The sequence below is a fragment of the Chelonus insularis genome, unplaced genomic scaffold (genome assembly GCF_013357705.1).
Source record: "Chelonus insularis isolate UGA/USDA-ARS -01 unplaced genomic scaffold, ASM1335770v1 scaffold_303_pilon, whole genome shotgun sequence".
NCBI classification, from domain to species: domain Eukaryota; kingdom Metazoa; phylum Arthropoda; class Insecta; order Hymenoptera; family Braconidae; genus Chelonus; species Chelonus insularis.
Genome location: NW_023276792.1, coordinates 449,921 through 475,477, shown reverse-complemented (window position 1 = coordinate 475,477; position 25,557 = coordinate 449,921). Strand labels below are relative to the sequence as shown.

General features: G+C 34.0%; 2 protein-coding genes and 1 non-coding gene across 4 annotated transcripts in view; 2 read left to right on the top strand and 1 right to left on the bottom strand.

Annotated features, from left to right (window-relative positions):
- Nucleotides 1-25,557, top strand: part of dgo (ankyrin repeat domain containing protein 6 diego) — a 52,847-nt gene that overhangs the window by 24,088 nt on the left and 3,202 nt on the right. The window lies entirely within an intron of this gene.
- LOC118073447 (uncharacterized) lies at nucleotides 449-23,670 on the bottom strand. 2 transcript variants are annotated; one of them, XM_035093949.1, is made up of 5 exons: nucleotides 23,541-23,670; nucleotides 1,207-1,359; nucleotides 1,023-1,131; nucleotides 634-692; nucleotides 449-553 (listed from the first exon to the last, which is right to left on the bottom strand). In XM_035093949.1, the coding sequence occupies exons 2-5, from the start codon at nucleotides 1,342-1,344 to the stop codon at nucleotides 539-541; spliced, it is 321 nt and encodes a 106-aa protein (XP_034949840.1). In that variant the 5' UTR covers nucleotides 1,345-1,359; nucleotides 23,541-23,670; the 3' UTR covers nucleotides 449-538. The 2 variants fall into 2 exon arrangements, with proteins under 2 accessions (XP_034949840.1, XP_034949839.1); XM_035093948.1 differs by lacking the exon at nucleotides 23,541-23,670 and adding an exon at nucleotides 1,547-1,616.
- TRNAL-CAA (transfer RNA leucine (anticodon CAA)) lies at nucleotides 22,106-22,228 on the top strand. Its single transcript has 2 exons — nucleotides 22,106-22,143; nucleotides 22,184-22,228. It is a non-coding gene; the product is annotated as a tRNA-Leu (tRNA).

The window sequence follows — 25,557 nt, the reverse complement described above, 5'->3', positions numbered from 1 at the left end:
TTCGTTTATTATGCGAGCATGGTGTATCTTGCGTAAACTAATCTACAAATATACTGATAAGTAACTTCTTGGCAATGAACAAAGACTTTAAAAAGTGACAGTTGATGATAATTGAAAAGAGAGTGAGATATAATTTAATAGAAACAAAAAGTGAGCCATAATCCTACCTTCTCCTCCAGTATGAAATTGGTCCCACGTCGATATAATTTTTTGTTCTCGAGATAATCGAGGCGAAAAATAATTCCGAACATACATACACACACAGACGTCCACTGGAAAACGGTTGTATTGACTCTGAGGACCTTAAAACGTGGAGATATGTCAAAATTCGGGATTCGCAAAATCGGACTCATTGCTGTAACTTCCCACTGAGAAGTTAATAAAGTAAAAAAAATGTACTGGGTAATTAGGAGTTAATGTCATTTTTATAATAAGATAGAATTTAAAATTTGTGCAAATCTTTTTTATATTTTTATTAGCCGGTTGACATTAGTATTCAAGTCCTTTGTCGTAGATTCAGAAACAGATTTTATCTTCATCACTTGTTGTTTCTCTGTAATTGTCAATAATATTCATTTGAATAATGATCTTACAAAATATTTATTTATTACTGATTATTAGTATTATTTATACCGTCTGTGCTTCGATGCACTTTTGTACGAAAAAAGCTGTGTCGCATGGATCTTCACTCTCTATAAAATTGAATAAATTCATGTAACCATATTTTCTCTTACAACTCCCTTGATAATGAACAACAAAAATGATTAAAAACGACAGAGAAATAATCAATGTTTATTGATTCTGTAATGATAATAATACAACTACTTCGAACAAATGTACGATTATCACTATTTTTCTCTAATATTCAATCATTTTTATTGCTTTATTTTTAGAGAGAAGAGTATAAGACAGTTTTATTTTAGGAGAAAATGTATAAAATGATAAGCGAAAATTTTAATTTCGCTAGAATTTCAGAACTGAGTTATGTATTAATAGTAAATGATAAATCGGAAAAAACTCACTTTTAAGACATGTTTGAGCGAAAGCTTCGGCTGCTGGCCAATGCTCTTTGGGAATTTTTGATAAAGGCTTGAATAATTTATCTCGAATAAGCTCACCATCGTTTGTCAACTTCGTAAAAATAATGCAATTAGCTTTTACAATATGTAATATAAAGTTTTAGGTAAAAAGATTGCCATTACATACCCATCCTGCTATTTTACCATGACATGCGTAAAAACATTTTATTCTCTGATCGGCTTGGGACCTACCGGATTTTTCATCTATTAACTCTTGTCGAGTAAGATTGTATTCTTTTATGCATCTTTCAGTAACTTCGTCCATGTTATATCCAAGTACCTTAAAATAATTTAAGCTTATTTTTAATAATTTCTTGTAACAATCATAACTTATCTGAATAGATAATTTAAAAATTTATAAATAGTATCTTATTTTATTCTTATTTGATTTTTCTTTTTCGACCAAAAATTAATTTCTGAAAAATTTGTAAATAAAAAAAGGTTTTTCAATCAACTTGATTATTTACTTCAATAAACGCGGCGCCAATGACAAACAACTGAATCCACAACTTCATATTTAATACTTGTGCTTTTAAGAAAAACAAAAAGCAAAATAGATGATCAAGTATCGTTCACTATGATTTTTATATCACATTTTTTTTTAAATTTTGTTTTAGAGGGAGAACCTATAATTTAATAACATGGCCAAGTGTGTACTATTTTTGATAATAATTGTATCCGCAACATAAAAATCATTGTAGTTTTAGTCAAGTTGCTTCCGACTACAATCGTAATAAAGAAAAACATGAATGCTGTAGAAACATGTTATTGATGTTATCGCTGATTTTATCATGGGAACGACGAATTCGTTAATAATTATTTATTTTTATAAGTTCATTATGAACTTATTTCAATAAAAATAATAACTTAGAAGTTGTGATATAATAATTAAAATGAAGGATGAATAACAAAATCATCAATTGCTATTACTTACGTAACAATTTTGTGAGATAAAAATATAACATGTCGATAGTTACAAAATTTTCTATAATTTTTTACAAGATGAAAAATAAAATTAACTCTTAATTAACTTAAAATTAACATGATGATTACTCAATTATGTAATCATAATTTTAATTGTATATTCGTGAGATAATGTTGTGTGTTGTGATTATTATTTAAACTGTTATACTTAGCATGTCGATTGAATAATAACATTCCATTTAAACTATGAATAAAAATGTAGAAATTTCGGACATCCAATGTATCTAAGAGATATATGAAATATATCCAAAATATATCCGGGATATATCCCAGTAATAAAAAAGATATATTTAAGGTACTAACTGGATGTATCTTATATACATATCAACATAAATTTTTGAAAATAAAAAAGAAAATTTAAAAAAATAGGAAATTTTTTTCTATTAATTAAATTTATGAATAACCCATGTAGAAAAAATTTGGTTTTTAAAAGAATTCTAGGAATTTATTATAAATAAAAAGATTATTTTAAAATAATTTTATTTTATTAATAATTTGCACAACAAATTTTTTGTTACAAGATTTTTATTCTTTTAACCTACATAAAAAGATTAATGTATTCAATACAAAGAATTATTTTGAATCGAATATCATCTTAATTAATAAATATTTAATAGTTATAAATATACACTTAATTTTCTAACAGTTTATTTTCTCCACACATCATTAATTTATTTGGTTTAATGTCCAATAATGTTAAAAAAAAAAAATTTTTACGTCGCACGACACTTAACTCACTAAAAACTTTATTGCTTTTTTGAAAATTTTCTACATGGGTTATTTATAAACTTTATTAATAGAAAACAATTTTCTATTTTTTTAAATTTTCTTTTTATTTCAAAAATTTATCTAGATATATGTAAGATATATTATGTTAGTATCTTATATACATCTTTTTTATTACTGGGATATATTCTAGATGTATAAAAATCGGCCAAAAGTATAATATCCCAAATGTATCCCGGATATGTTTTTTTTGTATCCGGATATATTTCATATATCTCTTAGATACATTATGGATACATTGGAGTTCCGTGTGGGAAAGAATATTCAAAGAATATGTAGGATCGAAAAATTAATTAAACATTTTATTTATAAAAAAAAACCTTATTATTAGTATTAACTAACGAAAGAAATTGTTTGATGTATTAATAAACAGAATTTGCCAGATAAGTATAGAAAATAAGGTAGTCTACAGTCTAGCATGAGTCATATTAATGTGAATGATTTTTATTACTAAGTCGTAAAAACTTATTGATTGAGTCATCAGCATGGAAATCACTTGTAACATTTTTCTGAATTTCAATTCTTGGATGAATGACTAAATTGATAATAACATCGTCATTTTTGAAAGATTTTTATTTTTTTTATTTGATGTTATAATTTTATCAGAAAAAAGTTTATTAAGTAAATAATGATGTATCATAAAACATGTAACATCTTGAATTCAATTAATTAATCCAGCTTTCACATTTGTATTAAATCTGTCGATTTCTTGTTCGTTGTAATATCTTTCACTACGACGACACTATTAATTTTTTTTTACTTGATGTGTTTGATGAAAGCTACTTTACTACAATTTTTCACACACTGAGTTTCTAAATGACCTTTTATAGCTGTTACAGATTCATTAACGGATAGTATTCAATAAAAACTAAACCGTTGATATTTGTTGGTTAGTTTTTATTTTCATCTAGATGAGATTAAAAGAATTATTTTAAATTAACGATTTAATTACATTTTCATTTATTATTTTATTTTTTATTGTCATTAGATAAAATGGAATGAATTCCATATTTTCTTAATATTTTTTTGCATTATACTGCTATTGTGCAATGACTCCAAAAAAATTAAGGTAGTTATCCCGCGAGAGCGATTACTTACAATTTTTTTAACAACATTATTTCTATAAAATAACAAAAAATGAACATTTTTTTTCTCTGAAAAAAAGGTCTGACGTCAATAAATGAAGATATTTGGAATTCAAGATTACGATTTTACCATGCAGTCTGGTGGTACAAGGTAACTCGTAGTTTTTCAATAAATATTCTAAAACAGAATTTACGATTGCATTAAAAAAAAAATATCTGAGTACATTTTGTCTGCGCTAACACAAAGAACTTTCCATTAGTAATTGTTTATAACAAATTCAAATTTTTATAACAATGCCTAATAGTTAAAAGTCATACCTTATCATTAATAATGTAATTTTTTTAGAAACATTCAAATTCATGTGATATACGTATTAGTTAATCAAAAGATACAATTTTTAAATGTTTATGACCAAGTAATATTGCTATAAACAATGTATAATTTTTGAAAGTCATATTTGGTTGTAAACAGTAATATCTAGTCAATATTGACTTCATTTTTGAATAAAATCGTTATCCTTTCGCTTAAAAGTATTTTAAATTGTTAATCTTTTCATTTATTCATTATATGATCTTCTTTATAATAATATTTTTCGAATGAATTTTGGTTTAAGTCGATATCTCAATCTGTTCTTGAGATATCGAAAACGACAATAAAACTGACGCCCGTACATACGACCGTACACTGAAAAAAAAATTTCGTTAAATGAAAGAATTTCTTATTCAATCAATAAAAAAAACTTGGAGTATTCTCAAGATAATATTTTATTCAGACTCATAGTAGTCTTATCAAAAACACATTTTGTCATTTGTTTCAAGTTCGAAAACAAATTTTCAAGGTTACGACAAGAATGAAAACAAATGACATTTTATTCATTTGAGTAAATAAAATGATTTCAATCAAATATTCATAATTTCGAAGAAATATTTTATTGCAACTAATGATCGAATGAAATATTTTTTGTATGAAGTAAAGTTTTTTCTCAGTGTACGTATACACACATTCTAAGAATTGATCAGTATAGTATACTTGCAAATATCTTCAAAACGTGGAGATATGATGAAAATTCAAATTTCACCAATCGACCCAATTTCAATAACTTCCTAATGAGAAGTTACAAATCAGAAAATCATTCCAATTTCGACATTCAGTTATTGAACAGAAAATTATTAAAATGTATTTTCCGACAACAAATTAGAGAATAGTAATGTGGTGGTATATACATACAAGTAATGTCGATGCATTGGTACAGGTTCGTACAAAGAATTATTCAAATTATAGAAAAAAAATTATTAACAACACTTTTTAGATATTATTGAATATTACTTATATCGAATTATAGATCATTTCTGAATGTCATTCGACGGACGTTTGGACATTTTTTTGTTAATTCATATAAATACAATTACAATATCTGTCCGTGATTTCAAGAAAACTGTCTCAAGCTTAGCTCAGAGGGTTATCCAAATCCTGTTAAAACGTAAATGACCATTTTTGTCTGTCTGTCCGAGGTAATCTCTGAAACAACTTACATGAAGAAAAGAATGTAAGAAGTAACATCGGCCACTTTTTACGCATGTGAATTGCTTTTAACAATTAAAAACGGGATCTATGCAATATTTTTGAGTTCTTCTAACAGAATACTTTTTTTCTGAAAGATAAAATCCGAACTTTTCTTATCTATTGTTCATGCACACGAATTTATAACCTTTTTTTAATTTCATCATAAAATATTTTGTATCTGGAATTCGGTCATTTAAACTGTGGAATTATTATTCAACTTTCCTTGATCCATTTATTATGATGTAACATAAGTATGTCTCATCAATCGATTAAAATGAACAAGAGATTCTTTTAATTCGCTAAAAATAAGATTATTCTAAATTGTCAAGCATAAACCCTTTTAGTTTCTTACAGTTTATATCATCTACTAAGTAATTATACTACTAAATAATTGTATCTACATGGAAGACGTTGTGGAAATAAGCTAGTACATATCATATAGTTTCTTAGCGTTTTATGTTTACATTGACATATAGACAAATAATTGTATAATTGTATAAACAATTGTCCTGAACACAGAATTTTTTTTTCAAGCCAAAGGAAATTTAGTATGTCATGTATAATAATAAAAATTTATTCCGGAATACAGTAAAACTCAAACACGAATACAGCACAAAACCAGATAGTCACGACAAAAATGTTTCATACGTGAGAGCGATCGAACTTCACGAGATAAGCACCGATCAATTACTGAGTGAGTTCTGTTTTTTGGCAAGGAAAAGGACTTCCGTCTTTCTGTTAGAGGGAGAAAAACGGGCCCTAGTGAGGGGGTAAAGGATAGAGTGGGAAACTCAAGAAGTGGAGAGTTCATTTTTTAGGGTCAGGGAAAACCCAGCGTGTTTTCCCGCACATGATGGACGGGATCGTGAAAAAATCGGTGTCTTATCCCTTTTATGATAGGGATGCGCTAAAGATGTTCAAGCAGCCACGTGTTTTGGCTTATGGGGAAATTCGTTGTTATCGTCTCTAGAAAATGCTCTTACCTCTATATACGGGCCGTTTTGATATTTTAAACACCAATAACGTTGTAATTATCATCAATGTTGATAGTTTTTTTCGTGCAATGACGGTTGACGTGGAATAATATTGGAACGTTGAGACCATCTTGGAAAATTCCAATTTTATCCAAGCAGGTGAACAACTCTGGTGGCGTGTACCCAGTTTTGATCATACGTTGGCAGTCTATGAGGTTGTTGCAGGTAAGCTCTGTCAAGATCTTGTTTTTGACAAGTGAAACAGTACTGGAATAGTAGGAATAGCAGTATCAGCATATTCTGAGCCAGCTCTAATGTTGACTTGAAAAGGCTTTAGCTCTTAGACTGTAGCAAAAAGCAGGTCATTCACTGTTTTCCTGAAGAGGATAGCTTCACACTTCGTCGGATTGATTCTAGATTCCAATCTAGGTAATGTCTATTTATTTTATTTACGATCTCATTTAATCTATGTTTATTTCGAACACTTTGTTGCTGGCATAATACACGACTAAATCATCGGCACAGGCAATCGATTGAACTTGGTTCTCTGTATTTATGTCGAAGAGATTAAGAATTTCACTATTGTACACGTTGAAGAGAATAGGTGAGGTGACGATGCCTTGTTGGAGACTTTCAGATATTTGAAAAGTGAAATTTGAAAAAGCTGTGCCATTCCAGGTAATAAAATTTTTCCCATGTACCATGTCCAGTAAAAGTAATAAAATAAATTGCAGAAACTTCATCTCACTCATTTTAAAAATCAGACCATCCAGCCATACTGGATCAAAAACCTTTTCGAGATCAATGAAAACAGCTCCAATCATTTTACCTTTCAATATAGCTCTATTTGAATCTCATAGTAATTTGTGTATTGCGTGTAATGTTGAGTGATCTGCACGAAACCCAAACTGGTTATTAGAAATTAGGGCATTATCTTCAATGTGCTTCAGTAGATGTTCTTTTATGATTTTCTCGAAGATTTTGCTTACATTGGAGGTTGAGCTAATTGGTCTATAACCAGTCGGATTCGTTGGATCTTGATTCTTCTTCAAAATAGGAATAAGTTTGGCTTGTTTTCAGCGCATGAAATAATATGTAGATTTGAATTGTTTTTTGATCTTTTAATAACTGCTGAAACTTTATAATATTAAGATTATAAGATATAAGCTCTTTAGTGTAACTATTCTGATTTGTGTATCTGAGTGAGTTAATGCTTTCAAAGTATTTACCACTAACATTATGTATTATTGTGAAGTTGGTAATATTATACATGTTATTGTCTTATGTATCTGCAATGTAAACAAAAAATGAAGGAAACATTCTAGCAAATCTTGAAAACTTTAAACCTTCATAAAAATTTCTGGGGCATTTATACCAAAAATCCCTTGGGGGTTTTTCATATTGCACTAAGCCCAAAAAATACCTAATGTTGGATCCCAATCGGGGATGTCCCCAGAAAGGAACTCTACCCATTCTTTCTTTATTTATTACAAGGTGAAGGATCATCTCGGCGTTGTTTAAAAGACAAAAAAGAGATGTATCGTGATGACCGTCATTATTGTTGTGGCAGATTCGTTTGTCGCATTAAAAAAAAGCCGAGTCATAGTGTGTCGATAGCTGAGAATACGTGGTTTGAAGATTATCGTGTTTCTGTTCAATGCTGTATGTTGGTAACGTATTGCTTTTCAATTAATCTCATGTATGATCAGACAGTTAGAGAGTGTTCTATCGTCAACAATGAAGTAATATCTCGTGAAACTATTTCCGATAGGTTCCACTATTGCCGTGAAGTCTGTACAATTGCACTTGATGAGAAGTTTGAAGACGAATGTCTTTTAGGTGGTATTGGTGTAGTTGTAAAGATTGATGAGTGCAAGATTAGTAGATAGGTGGGGGCCTATATATCTACTAAGATTGGGCGTAGAAAGTATCAAAGAGGTTGAGTGGTTGGAGGATTATAGATCCTAAGTATGATAGAACGTGGTTCTGCGTATCGTTATTGTTTGGAAATTTGTTCAGATGGTAAGCGGGACAGAAAAACTTTGATTAATTTGATTCGAAAGCATGTGTTACCAGGAACAGAAATTCAGACAGATTGTTGGCGACGTTACATTGATCTTACAAACTATGGTTATCGGCATTTAACCGCAAATCATTCTGTTAAATTTGTGAATTATGAAACGGGGGCTCATACTTAAAATATTGAGTCATCGTGGCGATGGATGCGCAAAGAATTGTCTAAAAGTGGGGTTCGTAAAGAGTCATTGGTAGATCATATGTGTGGATTTATGTGGCGACGTCGTTGTTTAAGATTAGGATTAGACCCTTTTTTGGAGTTGCTAAAAAATATTGTAAGATAAGACTCAATAACAACTTCGGAAAATTAGTAAATAAAGAAAAATGTTTATTAATGATTGACAGCAATTAATTAAAAGAAAGAATCCGTGCGGTCAACTCAAGTCACAGTCAAAAACTGGAGATAAACAAACTCTCCCCTCGTTGCTATAAACAATCTAATCGTCAAGCAATCGTCGTTAACTAACAAACTGTCGTTAGTCTAATAGTCATTAGATGGCGACATACAAATATTTTCCACTATTAAAAAATGTTATCCAGGATATTCGGAAGATAGTTAAGAAAACGATGTCATGTGCAATTATTATATTAAAATTTGTTTCTTATGAGAATTTCATCAATTTTTGTTGATTTGCAATGAAAAATCGCAAAAATCCACAAATTTTTGTTTAAATAAATCAAATTTAATGGTTTTTAGATTTTTTCAGTTTTATTAATTTGTGATTATTATGCCGATAATATGTGAAATATTATATTTTTTATGCCGAAAAAATTATACGAATTGGTTTATGATAAAGTTTTCATTAATTTTTGTTGATTTTCCATGAAAAATCGTCTTAAAAATTTTAAACCTTTGTAAAAAATTCTAGGGGCATTTGCGCAAAAAATCCCTTGGGAATTATTCAACATCTATATTGGTAAAAGTGTAAAAAAATTTTGGTCCAAGTCGGAGGTGTCTCCAGTACGGAACTATATCCCACGGATATTTTCTTAAGTTCCTATTGGGGAATAAATAGATTAAAAAGGGAAATGTGACCTGAAAAATATTCTTCTATCACGATATTACTTATTAAAATTTCGCTATCCAATTAATACAATGCATAGAAAAGATGAAAGAGTTGTGACCACAGGTTATTAGAGACGTTCTAATAAGATCTATTCATCTGCTATGGGATGTTGAAGAAGTCAAATCTATTACATAATGCATAATTCTATAGAGGTTAAATAGATAATTGAAAAAAAATTCTACGTCGTACTATTCTATTCCATTACTTAGTTTCCTATTCAAGTATTTTCTTTCATTTCCTGTAGAAATTCTTCGTTTCCTATAGAATTGCTAACTACTTTTTAGAATTATCATATTCCTATTCAGCTGTGTGGATAGGAAAGTTATGAATCCTATAAGTTTTACAATCTCTATTTTTCTACCTATTCAGATTTGTGTAATCCTATTAGCTTTTGCGGGTGGCAGAAATTTCTCAACTTTTCCTATTTAAGTATGATGTTTCCTATTCAATTTTTGAAAAAACCTATAGAATTTAGCCTTTTTCAATAGGAACTTTTAAGCAGGGTTGATATTTCTTCGCTTTTCAGTAGAGCAATACATTCTTTGATATTTATGACATAAATATTAAATATTGGTGGTGTTTTAAAGGAATTAGCCTTAATATTTCGGAAATGAGAGGCTCCTAGGTTATTAGCTTCTTCAACATCTTCATCTGAGTTACGAATCTTGAATTCAGCGATTTGACACGTGACCAAATCTATTTTGGGTTGCAAAACCAACGTTATCGATCTGTCGGAGAGGTCCAGCAGTTTTTTTAGGTTAAGAGAATGCAGTAGATGGCGCTAGTTGGCTATTTGGAGCATGTGGCCAATTTAGCCATTCTAATGATGCAGTTTTGCGTACTTTTGCTTTGTTGAGGTTAGGGCGAAACGTATCATTATTATTTTTAAATGTTTTGTCTATTTCAATAGTATTGACAATTCCCAGATTTTTAAGAGTTTTCCTAACCAATTTTCTATTCTTATTATTAATTAGAGGCTGATCAGCTTTTCTATTTGCTGATAAATCCATGTCCATTTCCATTTTAGCGGCATTGAGGACTACTTGTTTAGCCTAAGATAAGGTTGCCATCCGTCCGGATTTCTTAGGACATGTCCTCTTTTTTTTGACTGGGGGACTGTCTAGGGCACTTTTTTCGAAATGTCCTAGTTAATGTTCGGGTTTTTCATATAAGTGCAATTTGCTCTAGATAAAACTTCTTACGTTTTAATACAATAACGATTTACATAAATTGTAAAATATTTAGTAAAAAATTTTAAGTCTGATCTGTCCTGGTTTTTGATGAGATGAGACTTTTACTTTTTTTATCCGGGTTTTTTATCGCTTCAGTCCGGGGTTTCAAAGATTTGAGATGGCAACTCTAGCCTGAGATAAATTGTTTTCCGACTCAACAACAGTATTAATATGACTCGAGCAAGAATGCAATAGTTTTATCGATATAAATAAATACTTTTATAGATTTTTAATAACTTTAATAATCGGTAGGAGGCAATGAACAGCGAGAGCAGTACGATCACACGATGCGCTCAGACTGAACACCCAAACGTAACTGTGGCATTCTCATGTGTTTTTTTTGTTTTAAAAAGGAGCTTTATTTGAAAAAAGAAAACACAATATAATTAAGTAGGGCTAAAATCCCTTACAAAGACCTTAATGATAATTTATAAAAGTTGGCATGCGCCTCCGGGGCGGTCTCACCATCAAACAACTATGATATTAAGATATGCTTACGCAAGTTAAAATATAATTAGTGCTACCAATTAACTGGTGATGATCTATTACAATGTGTGGAAAAATTTTAAACAAAAAAAACCAAACAGACATGTTATCACGCCTCAAGGGCAGAAAGAGCTTAATACTAATACCTACAACTACTTAAACCTATTCTAAGACTAAGAAATATATACATATGTACAGAGAAATGTTCAACATTGGGCTCAATGTCTTCTTCTGCGATGCCCAGCTCTGGGTCTGTTGGCTTGTTGCTGGTTTGCTCTCCATCTGGCTCTCCTCCTAATATCACTGATAAATCTATCATCATCTGTCAACCACCAATACTTATCATTTATCCTGCCTGTGTAAAAGAGGTCATTATCTGAAAGGCATGACGAGTAAACTTTCTTGCCCACAATATTATTATTACCATCTAGGGGAATGGGCTTTGTGCGCACAGTGTCTGCTGGTGTGGTATAGGATTGGAGTGTTCCGCTCATCTTGAAACACTCCGATCTTATCAAGATATGTAAACAGCTCTGGTGGAGTGTAGCCAGTTCTAGCCATTCTCTGGCATTCTGCTGTGTTCTCGCAGACCAGCTTTTTTGTGATGTCATTTTTAACCTTCTTGATGGCGGCAAAGAAATTTCTCGTTAGTTTCAGTGTGTGGATGTCAAATCTTTCGATATTTGCAGTGTTATAGAGATGTTTGTTTGAAATTCTCAACAGGTAACCGGAGTCTGCGGATCTCCATTGGTTGATGCAGGCTCTCAGGCAGGATCTTTCGAACTTTCGATATTGTTCTACTGTAGAAGCCGCCATATTCCACAGCACAGGGGCCGCGTATGTAATAATTGGTCTCACAATTAGTTGATAGCAGATAGTCTTGGCTTTAGCTTCGAGGTTCTTATTGTGGTATATTCTAGAGTTAGCTCGAAAGGCTTTTTTTGCTTTTCCCAGTTGTATGGCATGGTGTTTATACATTCTCAGTAGGTAGTCAAAATTGACTCCGAGATATTTAACTATCTCCCTAGTTGGTATAGGAGTAAGGAGCAGCGAACCCTGAGTTCTGATTTCTATAGAGAAGGTTTTGATGTCCTGTACCGTAGAGTAGGGAATCTCATTTACAGTTCTCCTGAATAAGATGGCTTCACACTTAGCTGGATTAATTCTCAGATTCCATTCCAGGTAATATTTATTAATATTGTTCAATGTATCATTCAGTTTCTTATTGATGATATTGATTTTGCGATCACTGTAATAAATAACAAGGTCATCTGCATAGGCAATCGATTGGACTTCCCTTTCTTCATTCATATTGAATAGGTTGAGGATCTCGCTATTGAAGATGTTAAAAAGCAGCGGTGAGGTCACAGTACCTTGTTGGAGACCTTCTAGGATGTTAAATGACCCGGTCGAAGTACCTATACCATTCCAGGTAATGAAAGATTTTCCATGCACCATATCCAGGATCAGCAAGGTAAGAAATTGTGGAAAGTTTGCACTTATGAGCTTGTAGATTAGCCCGTCCAGCCAAACGGAATCAAAAGCCTTTTCCAGGTCGATGAGAACTGCCCCTACCAGCTTATTATTTAACACAGCTTTGTTAATGTCCGATGAGAACTTGGTTATTGCGTGCATTGTGGAGTGGGCTGCTCTGAAGCCGAATTGATTGTCCGGAATTATTTTATGCTCCTCAATATGTCTAATAAGATGTTCTTTGATTAGTTTCTCAAAAAGCTTGCTGATGTTAGAGGTTAAACTTATTGGTCTATAGCTGGTTGGATCAGTGGGGTCCTTGCCCTTTTTCAGGATTGGAATAACTCTCGCCTGCTTCCATCGTCTGGGATAGTATGAGTGGTTCAATGCATTGTTGAATAGTGTTGTGTAGTCCTTGACTAGCTCCGTAGGTAATTTTCTAATGACAATCATAGGGATACCATCTAATCCTGAGGATAACTTATTCTTTGAGTACTTTATGATAGCGCCTACTTCGTCATGTTTGTGGAATATATTAGGAGAGTCATTTTCAGCCGTTGGTGTATGAGCTAGGTTATCTATTGAGAAATTGGTTATTGTAATTCCTTGAGATCTGTTAAGCCTTCGTTTATATTTGATGTCCACTAATGCCTGAGACACTCGGTCTCTTACATGCTGGTTCTCATCTGTGAATCTGGGGGAATTTATATTTTCAAAATGCTCCCAATGACATCCAGGATGTTGGTGGGGTTAGAGATGTGTAACATGTTATTAACTACTGGAGCCTGTGCTCCTGCTAGATCCAGACCCGCAATAAGTGTTGAGTTGATGTCCACTTTTAAAGCCTCAATTGAGAGTGAAGACTTTGATCTTAGCGTCGAGTTGATGGTTGGGAAAAAGGAATTAGAGTCTCTGTAGTTGATACTTTTCACTCTAGCTTCCCAGTATGCTGTTACGGACTTATTGAATTCACTCTGGAGTAACTTATTGGTATGTTTGATTGCAGACTTGTATTCTTGAATTAAAACTTTACCAGCCCCTGCCTTTACTACTTTGAACATGCTGGTTAATAACTGAGATTTTATTGAATGCAGTTTCTTGACTCTATTATTGACGTATTTGACATATGGGTTGTATTTATTAGTATTGATTTTAGGTACTGTTGCCTCAATCGAATCTGATATCATTTTTCCAATCTTACGATGTGATTGTCTATTTCCTCAATTGATAGGTTTCTGTCAGCTGGAATCTGGTCGCTGCTATTTCTAGCTGATAATAGATGGTCAGTAAAGTCATCCCATTTAGTACATCTGTAATTAAATCTGATCGGTGGAGGCGGGGGGCGTATGATGCCCTGGAAAATTGAATGTGTATCTATGGAGAAGATAATGCCATTGTGGTCGCTGTCATAAGGAATAGTGTCAAGTTTATTGTTGATTAATCCGACGAGACTTAGCCTGCTGTCACAAATACAATGATCTAAGTATGAACTGGCCTTGGGGAAAGTTGGGAACATTGAGCTATAATGTGCGACCTTAAGAGCATAGTTGCTATTCCTGGTCCAATTATAGAACGCAGCACCTCTGGTGTTCATCCTCGTGTCTCCCCATGCAGTGTGGCGAGCGTTTAAATCCCCAGCAATAATGAAGAAGATGTTGTTGCTATTTAGGTTGAGATCGTCGAACAACTTATCGAGATCCTCGATGAAAGTGTCCGTGGTCTTTTGCGCTGCATAAATACTGAGGACCAGCAAAACTGCTTTATTAGTTTTAATTTTGATTGCTGTGTATTCGATTGTGTTATTCTTATGTGAGTTTGGGAATGAATAAGTTCGTAGTGCAGCCTTTTGTGAATTAAAATGGCTGTTCCACCTCCTCTTTTAGGTGCTCTTCTATCTGTTCGTACGAAGTTGTGATGCTGGAAGGTTATTCTTTTATGATTCTTATTTAATTTAGTTTCAGAAATCATTGCTATATCTATCTTGTTAATATTAATAAAATCTTGGAGATCATGCCTCTTTTTTAGAACACAAAGTGAGTTGACATTTATTGCACATAAATTGATGAGTTTAATGGTTGAATTATCCATTTGCTGGATCGTATCAGTCGTATCTAACGTATTAGTTGTATTATCATTGTTGGAATGGACTATTGAGAGGATATGGTCTATGTTTAAGGAGTTTTCAGCAATCCTTTGTGACAGAGCCTGTAGCTGCGTGTTCATAGCTGTCAACATAGTGTCTTTGAACTGATTGAATAGGGATTCGAATTGATTGAACATGTTAACATTATCTGTACATTTAGTTGGTCAAATATTGTGTTGTTTTGCGTATTAAGATTCAGTGGGTTTGACTCCCTACATGTTGTTGTTGATTGTGCTCTAATGCCAGCATTTTGGCTCACGTTTGCGAAGGACACATTTGGTCTGATGAAGTTGTTGTAGTGCGCTTCTCTCTTTTTCTTGATATCTATTTTAGCTCTTAAGGCATTTTTTGCGCATCTCCTCAGCAGTTTTTAAGTATCTGCAGCCCTTGTAATTGGCCGGGTGGCCTGTCTCACCGCAGTTTGCGCACTTTAGCTCACTACGTTGTGCTCCTTCTTTGATTGTGCACTCGCCTGGCTTATGGGACTCAGCGCATTTCATACACCTGAATTTTAAATGGCAATTCGAGCTGGCATGACCTACCCGTTGGCAGTTTTTTGCATTGGAACGCTTGCTTTTTTCGCAGCTTCTCCCATCTAACCCTTTGGGACAAAAATAACTTAACTTTTGTTAGACTAGCCTGGTTACTATCTTTGGAAATTTGTACTAGGAATTGCACCAAATCGGGTCTATCTTTGTTAAAGGTGATTTTGGACACCTTAATGACCTGTACATCTTCAATGTTTAGACTCCTGATTTCCTCCGCTACATCTTTCTCATCAAATCCTCCAAACACTCCCTTCAAAACTAGTGTTTTAGTTTTGTTCTCTTTGGGGGTATATGTATAGAACGGTTTATTATCTTCCTTCAAAGCCTCTAGCAACTTTTCATATACCTGTTTGTTAGTGGCTGATAGACTAACTACTGTTTCTGTTTGTTTCACTCTAATCGTATTCAGAGCTATAGCTTTGGTCTTACAATAGGTAAGAGTTTTCTTTGATATTTGTATTATAGATAAATATAGGTGGAGGTTTGGTTGGCTTTGGTTTAATTGACTGAGCTGTGGAATCCCGTTGCGGTGGATTCATCTGTGAGGTGCTTGGCTGAGCTGCATCTTGAGTATTCGCGCTTGAGAGCTGGCTGAGACGGTTCTTGGTCGTGATACCTGCCCTATCGACTGGCGAGGTAGGTCTTGAGGTTTGTTTAGGCTGTGAAAAAACGCCCACAGATGGCGTGTCGATCACTTCATGCGAGAAATCCATCTCCTCTAGCGACGCCGCTTTATGTATTCTAGCATTTTTAGGTTAGGGTGTTGTTTCTTTATTTTTTCATTAAAGACTTTCTCAACATTTGCAGAGTTGAGAATGCCTAAATCTTTCATAGACTTCTTGATTAATTTTTTATTTTATTTTTATCGCCCTGTCCAAGGGCCTCAGCTTTTCTTTTCGTAGTTGCATCCATCTTCAACTTGATGTTAGGTTCATTGGGAAAAACCCACGCTGTCGGTGGTCTAAACGGGTCGTCCGGGTGTTGGTTCGCCCCAGATTTCTTTTGATAACGCTTCAGCAACAGTATTGGATGATAATCCCTGGTTGTGGCCACAATAGGGTCCTCAGAATTGGAGAAAAGACTTTCACAGTATCGCAGGTTGAACAGAGACGTCCACTCACGACAACAATACAAATGGAACTGTGGCATTCTCATGTTTTGTTTTTGTTTTAAAAAGGAGCTTTATTTGAAAAAGAAAACACACTATAATTAAGTAGGGCTAAAATCCCTTACAAAGACCTTAATGATAATTTATAAAAGTTGGCATGCGCCTCCGGGGCGGTCTCACCATCAAACAACTATGATATTAAGATATGCTTACGCAAGTTAAAATATAATTAGTGCTACCAATTAACTGGTGATGATCTATTACAATGTGTCAAACCAAACAGACATGTTATCACGCCTCAAGGGCAGAAAGAGCTTAATACTAATACCTACAACTACTTAAACCTATTCTAAGACTAAAAAATATATACATATGTACAGAGAAATGTTCAACATTGGGCTCAATGTCTTCTTCTGCGATGCCCAGCTCTGGGTCTGTTGGCTTGTTGCTGGTTTGCTCTCCATCTGGCTCTCCTCCTAATATCACTGATAAATCTATCATCATCTGTCAACCACCAATACTTATCATTTATCCTGCCTGTGTAAAAGAGGTCATTATCTGAAAGGCATGACGAGTAAACTTTCTTGCCCACAATATTATTATTACCATCTAGGGGAATGGCTTTGTGCGCACAGTGTCTGCTGGTGTGGTATAGGATTGGAGTGTTCCGCTCATCTTGAAACACTCCGATCTTATCAAGATATGTAAACAGCTCTGGTGGAGTGTAGCCGGTTCTAGCCATTCTCTGGCATTCTGCTGTGTTCTCGCAGACCAGCTTTTTTGTGATGTCATTTTTAACCTTCTTGATGGCGGCAAAGAAATTTCTCGTTAGTTTCAGTGTGTGGATGTCAAATCTTTCGATATTTGCAGTGTTATAGAGATGTTTGTTTGAAATTCTCAACAGGTAACCGGAGTCTGCGGATCTCCATTGGTTGATGCAGGCTCTCAGGCAGGATCTTTCGAACTTTCGATATTGTTCTACTGTAGAAGCCGCCATATTCCACAGCACAGGGGCCGCGTATGTAATAATTGGTCTCACAATTAGTTGATAGCAGATAGTCTTGGCTTTAGCTTCGAGGTTCTTATTGTGGTATATTCTAGAGTTAGCTCGAAAGGCTTTTTTTGCTTTTCCCAGTTGTATGGCATGGTGTTTATACATTCTCAGTAGGTAGTCAAAATTGACTCCGAGATATTTAACTATCTCCCTAGTTGGTATAGGAGTAAGGAGCAGCGAACCCTGAGTTCTGATTTCTATAGAGAAGGTTTTGATGTCCTGTACCGTAGAGTAGGGAATCTCATTTACAGTTCTCCTGAATAAGATGGCTTCACACTTAGCTGGATTAATTCTCAGATTCCATTCCAGGTAATATTTATTAATATTGTTCAATGTATCATTCAGTTTCTTATTGATGATATTGATTTTGCGATCACTGTAATAAATAACAAGGTCATCTGCATAGGCAATCGATTGGACTTCCCTTTCTTCATTCATATTGAATAGGTTGAGGATCTCGCTATTGAAGATGTTAAAAAGCAGCGGTGAGGTCACAGTACCTTGTTGGAGACCTTCTAGGATGTTAAATGACCCGGTCGAAGTACCTATACCATTCCAGGTAATGAAAGATTTTCCATGCACCATATCCAGGATCAGCAAGGTAAGAAATTGTGGAAAGTTTGCACTTATGAGCTTGTAGATTAGCCCGTCCAGCCAAACGGAATCAAAAGCCTTTTCCAGGTCGATGAGAACTGCCCCTACCAGCTTATTATTTAACACAGCTTTGTTAATGTCCGATGAGAACTTGGTTATTGCGTGCATTGTGGAGTGGGCTGCTCTGAAGCCGAATTGATTGTCCGGAATTATTTTATGCTCCTCAATATGTCTAATAAGATGTTCTTTGATTAGTTTCTCAAAAAGCTTGCTGATGTTAGAGGTTAAACTTATTGGTCTATAGCTGGTTGGATCAGTGGGGTCCTTGCCCTTTTTCAGGATTGGAATAACTCTCGCCTGCTTCCATCGTCTGGGATAGTATGAGTGGTTCAATGCATTGTTGAATAGTGTTGTGTAGTCCTTGACTAGCTCCGTAGGTAATTTTCTAATGACAATCATAGGGATACCATCTAATCCTGAGGATAACTTATTCTTTGAGTACTTTATGATAGCGCCTACTTCGTCATGTTTGTGGAATATATTAGGAGAGTCATTTTCAGCCGTTGGTGTATGAGCTAGGTTATCTATTGAGAAATTGGTTATTGTAATTCCTTGAGATCTGTTAAGCCTTCGTTTATATTTGATGTCCACTAATGCCTGAGACACTCGGTCTCTTACATGTTGGTTCTCATCTGTGAATCTGGGGGAATTTATATTTTCAAAATGCTTCCCAATGACATCCAGGATGTTGGTGGGGTTAGAGATGTGTAACATGTTATTAACTACTGGAGCCTGTGCTCCTGCTAGATCCAGACCCGCAATAAGTGTTGAGTTGATGTCCACTTTTAAAGCCTCAATTGAGAGTGAAGACTTTGATCTTAGCGTCGAGTTGATGGTTGGGAAAAAGGAATTAGAGTCTCTGTAGTTGATACTTTTCACTCTAGCTTCCCAGTATGCTGTTACGGACTTATTGAATTCACTCTGGAGTAACTTATTGGTATGTTTGATTGCAGACTTGTATTCTTGAATTAAAACTTTACCAGCCCCTGCCTTTACTACTTTGAACATGCTGGTTAATAACTGAGATTTTATTGAATGCAGTTTCTTGACTCTATTATTGACGTATTTGACATATGGGTTGTATTTATTAGTATTGATTTAGGTACTGTTGCCTCAATCGAATCTGATATCATTTTTTCCAATCTTACGATGTGATTGTCTATTTCCTCAATTGATAGGTTTCTGTCAGCTGGAATCTGGTCGCTGCTATTTCTAGCTGATAATAGATGGTCAGTAAAGTCATCCCATTTAGTACATCTGTAATTAAATCTGATCGGTGGAGGCGGGGGGCGTATGATGCCCTGGAAAATTGAATGTGTATCTATGGAGAAGATAATGCCATTGTGGTCGCTGTCATAAGGAATAGTGTCAAGTTTATTGTTGATTAATCCGACGAGACTTAGCCTGCTGTCACAAATACAATGATCTAAGTATGAACTGGCCTTGGGGAAAGTTGGGAACATTGAGCTATAATGTGCGACCTTAAGAGCATAGTTGCTATTCCTGGTCCAATTATAGAACGCAGCACCTCTGGTGTTCATCCTCGTGTCTCCCCATGCAGTGTGGCGAGCGTTTAAATCCCCAGCAATAATGAAGAAGATGTTGTTGCTATTTAGGTTGAGATCGTCGAACAACTTATCGAGATCCTCGATGAAAGTGTCCGTGGTCTTTTGCGCTGCATAAATACTGAGGACCAGCAAAACTGCTTTATTAGTTTTAATTTTGATTGCTGTGTATTCGATTGTGTTATTCTTATGTGAGTTTGGGAATGAAATAAGTTCGTAGTGCAGCCTTTTGTGAATTAAAATGGCTGTTCCACCTCCTCTTTTAGGTGCTCTTCTATCTGTTCGTACGAAGTTGTGATGCTGGAAGGTTATTCTTTATGATTCTTATTTAATTTAGTTTCAGAAATCATTGCTATATCTATCTTGTTAATATTAATAAAATCTTGGAGATCATGCCTCTTTTTTAGAACACAAAGTGAGTTGACATTTATTGCACATAAATTGATGAGTTTAATGGTTGAATTATCCATTTGCTGGATCGTATCAGTTGTATCTAACGTATTAGTTGTATTATTCATTGTTGGAATGGACTATTGAGAGGATATGGTCTATGTTTAAGGAGTTTTCAGCAATCCTTTGTGACAGAGCTGTAGCTGCGTGTTCATAGCTGTCAACATAGTGTCTTTGAACTGATTGAATAGGGATTCGAATTGATTGAACATGTTAGCATTATCTGTACCATTTAGTTGGTCAAATATTGTGTTGTTTTGCGTATTAAGATTCAGTGGGTTTGACTCCCTACATGTTGTTGTTGATTGTGCTCTAATGCCCGCATTTTGGCTCACGTTTGCGAAGGACACATTTGGTCTGATGAAGTTGTTGTAGTGCGCTTCTCTCTTTTTCTTGATATCTATTTTAGCTCTTAAGGCATTTTTGCGCATCTCCTCCGCAGTTTTTAAGTATCTGCAGCCCTTGTAATTGGCCGGGTGGCCTGTCTCACCGCAGTTTGCGCACTTTAGCTCACTACGTTGTGCTCCTTCTTTGATTGTGCACTCGCCTGGCTTATGGGACTCAGCGCATTTCATACACCTGAATTTTAAATGGCAATTCGAGCTGGCATGACCTACCCGTTGGCAGTTTTTGCATTGGAACGCTTGCTTTTTTCGCAGCTTCTCCCATCTAACCCTTTGGGACAATAATAACTTAACTTTTGTTAGACTAGCCTGGTTACTATCTTTGGAAATTTGTACTAGGAATTGCACCAAATCGGGTCTATCTTTGTTAAAGGTGATTTTGGACACCTTAATGACCTGTACATCTTCAATGTTTAGACTCCTGATTTCCTCCGCTACATCTTTCTCATCAAATCCTCCAAACACTCCCTTCAAAACTAGTGTTTTAGTTTTGTTCTCTTTGGGGGTATATGTATAGAACGGTTTATTATCTTCCTTCAAAGCCTCTAGCAACTTTTCATATACCTGTTTGTTAGTGGCTGATAGACTAACTACTGTTTCTGTTTGTTTCACTCTAATCGTATCAGAGCTATAGCTTTGGTCTTACAGTAGGTAAGAGTTTCTTTGATATTTGTATTATAGATAAATATAGGTGGAGGTTTGGTTGGCTTTGGTTTAATTGACTGAGCTGTGGAATCCCGTTGCGGTGGATTCATCTGTGAGGTGCTTGGCTGAGCTGCATCTTGAGTATTCGCGCTTGAGAGCTGGCTGAAACGGTTCTTGGTCGTGATACCTGCCCTATCGACTGGCGAGGTAGGTCTTGAGGTTTGTTAGGCTGTGAAAAAACGCCCACAGATGGCGTGTCGATCACTTCATGCGAGAAATCCATCTCCTCTAGCGACGCCGCTTTATGTATTCTAGCATTTTTTAGGTTAGGGTGTTGTTTCTTTATTTTTTCATTAAAGACTTTCTCAACATTTGCAGAGTTGAGAATGCCTAAATCTTTCATAGACTTCTTGATTAATTTTTTATTTTTTATTTTTATCGCCCTGTCCAAGGGCCTCAGCTTTTCTTTTCGTAGTTGCATCCATCTTCAACTTGATGTTAGGTTCATTGGGAAAAACCCACGCTGTCGGTGGTCTAAACGGGTCGTCCGGGTGTTGGTTCGCCCCAGATTTCTTTTGATAACGCTTCAGCAACAGTATTGGATGATAATCCCTGGTTGTGGCCACAATAGGGTCCTCAAACTTGGAGAAAAGTCTTTCACAGTATCGCAGGTTGAACAGAGACGTCCACTCACGACAACAATACAAATGGAACTGTGGCATTCTCATGTCAGGATGGCCGAGCGGTCTAAGGCGCCAGACTCAAGGTTTTAACCTTGTCCGTATAAGTGCGGATCATATGGAGCTTTCTGGTCCTCTCTGAGGGCGTGGGTTCGAATCCCACTTCTGACAATTTTTTTTTTTTTTCGATATTAATATATTAAATGATTTCGAAATTAGTTGGAGCAAAAGTATTTATCAAAAAAAAAAAAACAAAAACATTAACAAGGAATATCACTAGTATGATTGCGAATAAAACTGCATTGTTTTGTTACTTAAAGATAATTCGAGTAGAGGCTTAAGTAGAAAAAATAACTAAAAAGAAATTAGTTAGAACTTTGCTAATTGTAGTCTTGTCATCTTTTGGTTTATTTTTGTTCATAATTAATTGCTATTTTTATAAACAATATACAATTGTTTTATCACATCAAGTTATTTATAACAATATTTCATTGATATTTACCGAATATAATAATAGTAATGATAATTCAATAAATTAAAACCATTCTTACGTACATATACAATGTATAATTATTTAGAGTCATATGAAATTATTAACAACCATATTATATTGACCTCAATTTTCAACAATATTGATCACTCAATAAGAAGAATCTACTTCAAATGTTTTCTTTACTTAACTTATTTTAAACTCTTTTTGTTATAAAAAAAACAGCTGAATCGAATTTGTTCAAACTTTATTCAGTTATTCTTCATTGTATTATCTTTTCACGCACATAATTCCATGTTTAAACCTTCTAATGTGCTTTTAAATGTCTCAAAACGTAGAGATATGATAAAATTACGGATTTCAAAAATCTACTTCATTACAATAACTTCTTAATGGGAAGTTAATAAGTGACGAAAAATTAGTCTGTCTTAATTTACTATCGAATAGAAATATTTTTACTTCTAAATTTCGACTTGCACTTGTCATTTTCACACTTACAATTAGTGAAAAAATTATCTCTGTGTACAATTCATTTTTAACATGCAGGCAAATATGATCATTCACTAATTATCAAATAAAAATAATTTCCCATCATAATGAAATGTTGATTAATTAGTATTATACATTGGAAACACATGTAACGTTAAAACTTGTTTTAATTAACAGAGGAATTACTGTAAAACCACTATTTTCAATGAATTATTAACAAGAATTTTCAACTTTTATTGCACTTCCTCTTAACTTCACTTAGTTTATCACAAATTGTATACAAAATTCTTATACTTTTTCATTCAAGGCGATTTTAGAACAAGTTACTATAACAGCATAGTAATTTCCAAAGGGTAATTTTTTTTCAGTATATAAATGTTCATTCCATCTATACACGTATCAAAGTTTCGCGTAGGTGATAGATACGTCAGGTGTTACTTCCTCATATTTTAACTGATCCTTTCACCGTAATTCAAGATCCAATGTAACTTTTTTTTTACTTACCTTCACACTCCTTGACGGTTTTATTAACCTGGAATTTTATCTTAAACCAGAAATGAGATAAAAATAATGTAAAGAAATGAACAAGAAATAAAAATATTGTTGCTTGAGGACTCGGTTAAGGTGCGACGAGATTTCAACTTCTAGATTACTGGATCGCACACTCAAATAACTGCCTTATTTTCTACTTTGCAATACTTATTCGTGGATTACTAACTCAAGACTCTTTCTGAGAGTTCTAAGCGTACCGACACCATTCAAGTGTTGCAATTCCTTCCAATTAAGCTGTCCGCTATCTGATTGTAGTCTTTAGCCTCAAGGAATCAACTGATCGTGATTGTATTGTAATCGCGATGAATCTTGATTTTCTGATCAGGAAGTTGGAAAATTTAATGCCCTCTGTAATCAAAATTATTTCACTTTCTCTCGATCTTTAGCTACCAAGAAAATCTATTAAGCCTTTTTCCAGTCTTACAGTATTAAATACAATATGGGATTATTTTATGAACATTAATTAATAACCATCTGTTCATTGAGGTCAGGTGTATTATTTTCATAAAGAATTTTTATTTCACGTTTCAGCAAAAGTATCAAGAAATCATTAAAAATCTTATATGTTGTGAAAGAAAAGTGATCACATGTCTTAACTTATATCCTCGTTAAAAAACCATTAACAGGATTTTTTTCACTGATAAAAGAAACTTTCATCATGAGATGACAGTTAATAATGAAAAATCTTGGTTTTTATACATCTCATTAACAGATTATCACAGTTTATTCGCTTACATTTCAGTTAAGAATAAAAATTACCAAATAATCATTAATAGACTAGTAAGATTTATTGTATCTTCGATAATTAAATGCATCATTGACATGTATTTAAAAACATGAATACCTGGTGGAGATGATCTACACTTATGAATGTAACGAATAAAAGCTTTTATACTCGAACCTGTATCCAATAAGACTGAAGGAGCTGACGGTAAAAATGACTAATACCAGCTATTGAAATTCATAGTTATTTTCTCTCTCTTTCTTTTTTGTTGTACATGAGGATGTAACTGAAAGAGTTCTTGGGAGGCTTTTTAATGCCATTCTTACCAGACATATGCATAGCGCGTTTCTTTTCAGCTACGTGTGTACATCCGTTCTTAACAAAATGGCCGATGGTGAAACAGCTAACCAACAGCTGCATATCCATCCCTATATGGCAATATAACTCTACGTTCACCATACCAAACACAAGATCATATTTCTTTCCAACTCTCAAGTCTTTTCATTTCGACTGATTAATGCTAAAATTTTCTTTCTCTTCTGTATTATATATTCTATCTCAACTCCAACCAGTATTAAAAATACCATATAAAAGATCAAATTCTTCAACGATTAAAGTTTGATAAACTCGTTATTATACTAGAGTGTAACTTACCGTGTGTTCCCGTCGTATCTTCTTGTGGTCCAGCGTGAACTACTCGAGTGCGTGGCTACGATGAAATTAATGATGCTCACGGCGATGATGGATAGTCAGAAGCTTAGAAAACTTGTGACTCCCGGTGCGTGTTGTATTTTACCTTTACTCGTCTATATATTCACTTGATGCTACAACTTTTTATTTGTATATTATTTTATTGTTTTATACATGTTTAATAAATATCTATCAGTTGACATTAAAACTTGAATTGCTGCAAGTCAGATATTTTACAAATTCACTGGACAATTTATATGTTCTATAAAACATATATAGCTTTAATTACATAAAAGAATGTTCAATTGAAGATAACATTCATGAAGAAGGTTCACATTTGTCGATAGCTCATTTATTTTTCGAAACTTTACAACGTGTTCATATAGTAAAGTGACCAATTTTTCTTTTTCAAATTTTCATAATGATTGTTTGACGTTTAACATTAAGGTAGACATTTATATTCTTCGTATGTACATTTATTCACCTGTGAAGAGGTTAAAAAAAAGAGCAACTTGAGGAATTGTCTGACCGCAGACTGACTGCATGTAGGCGTGG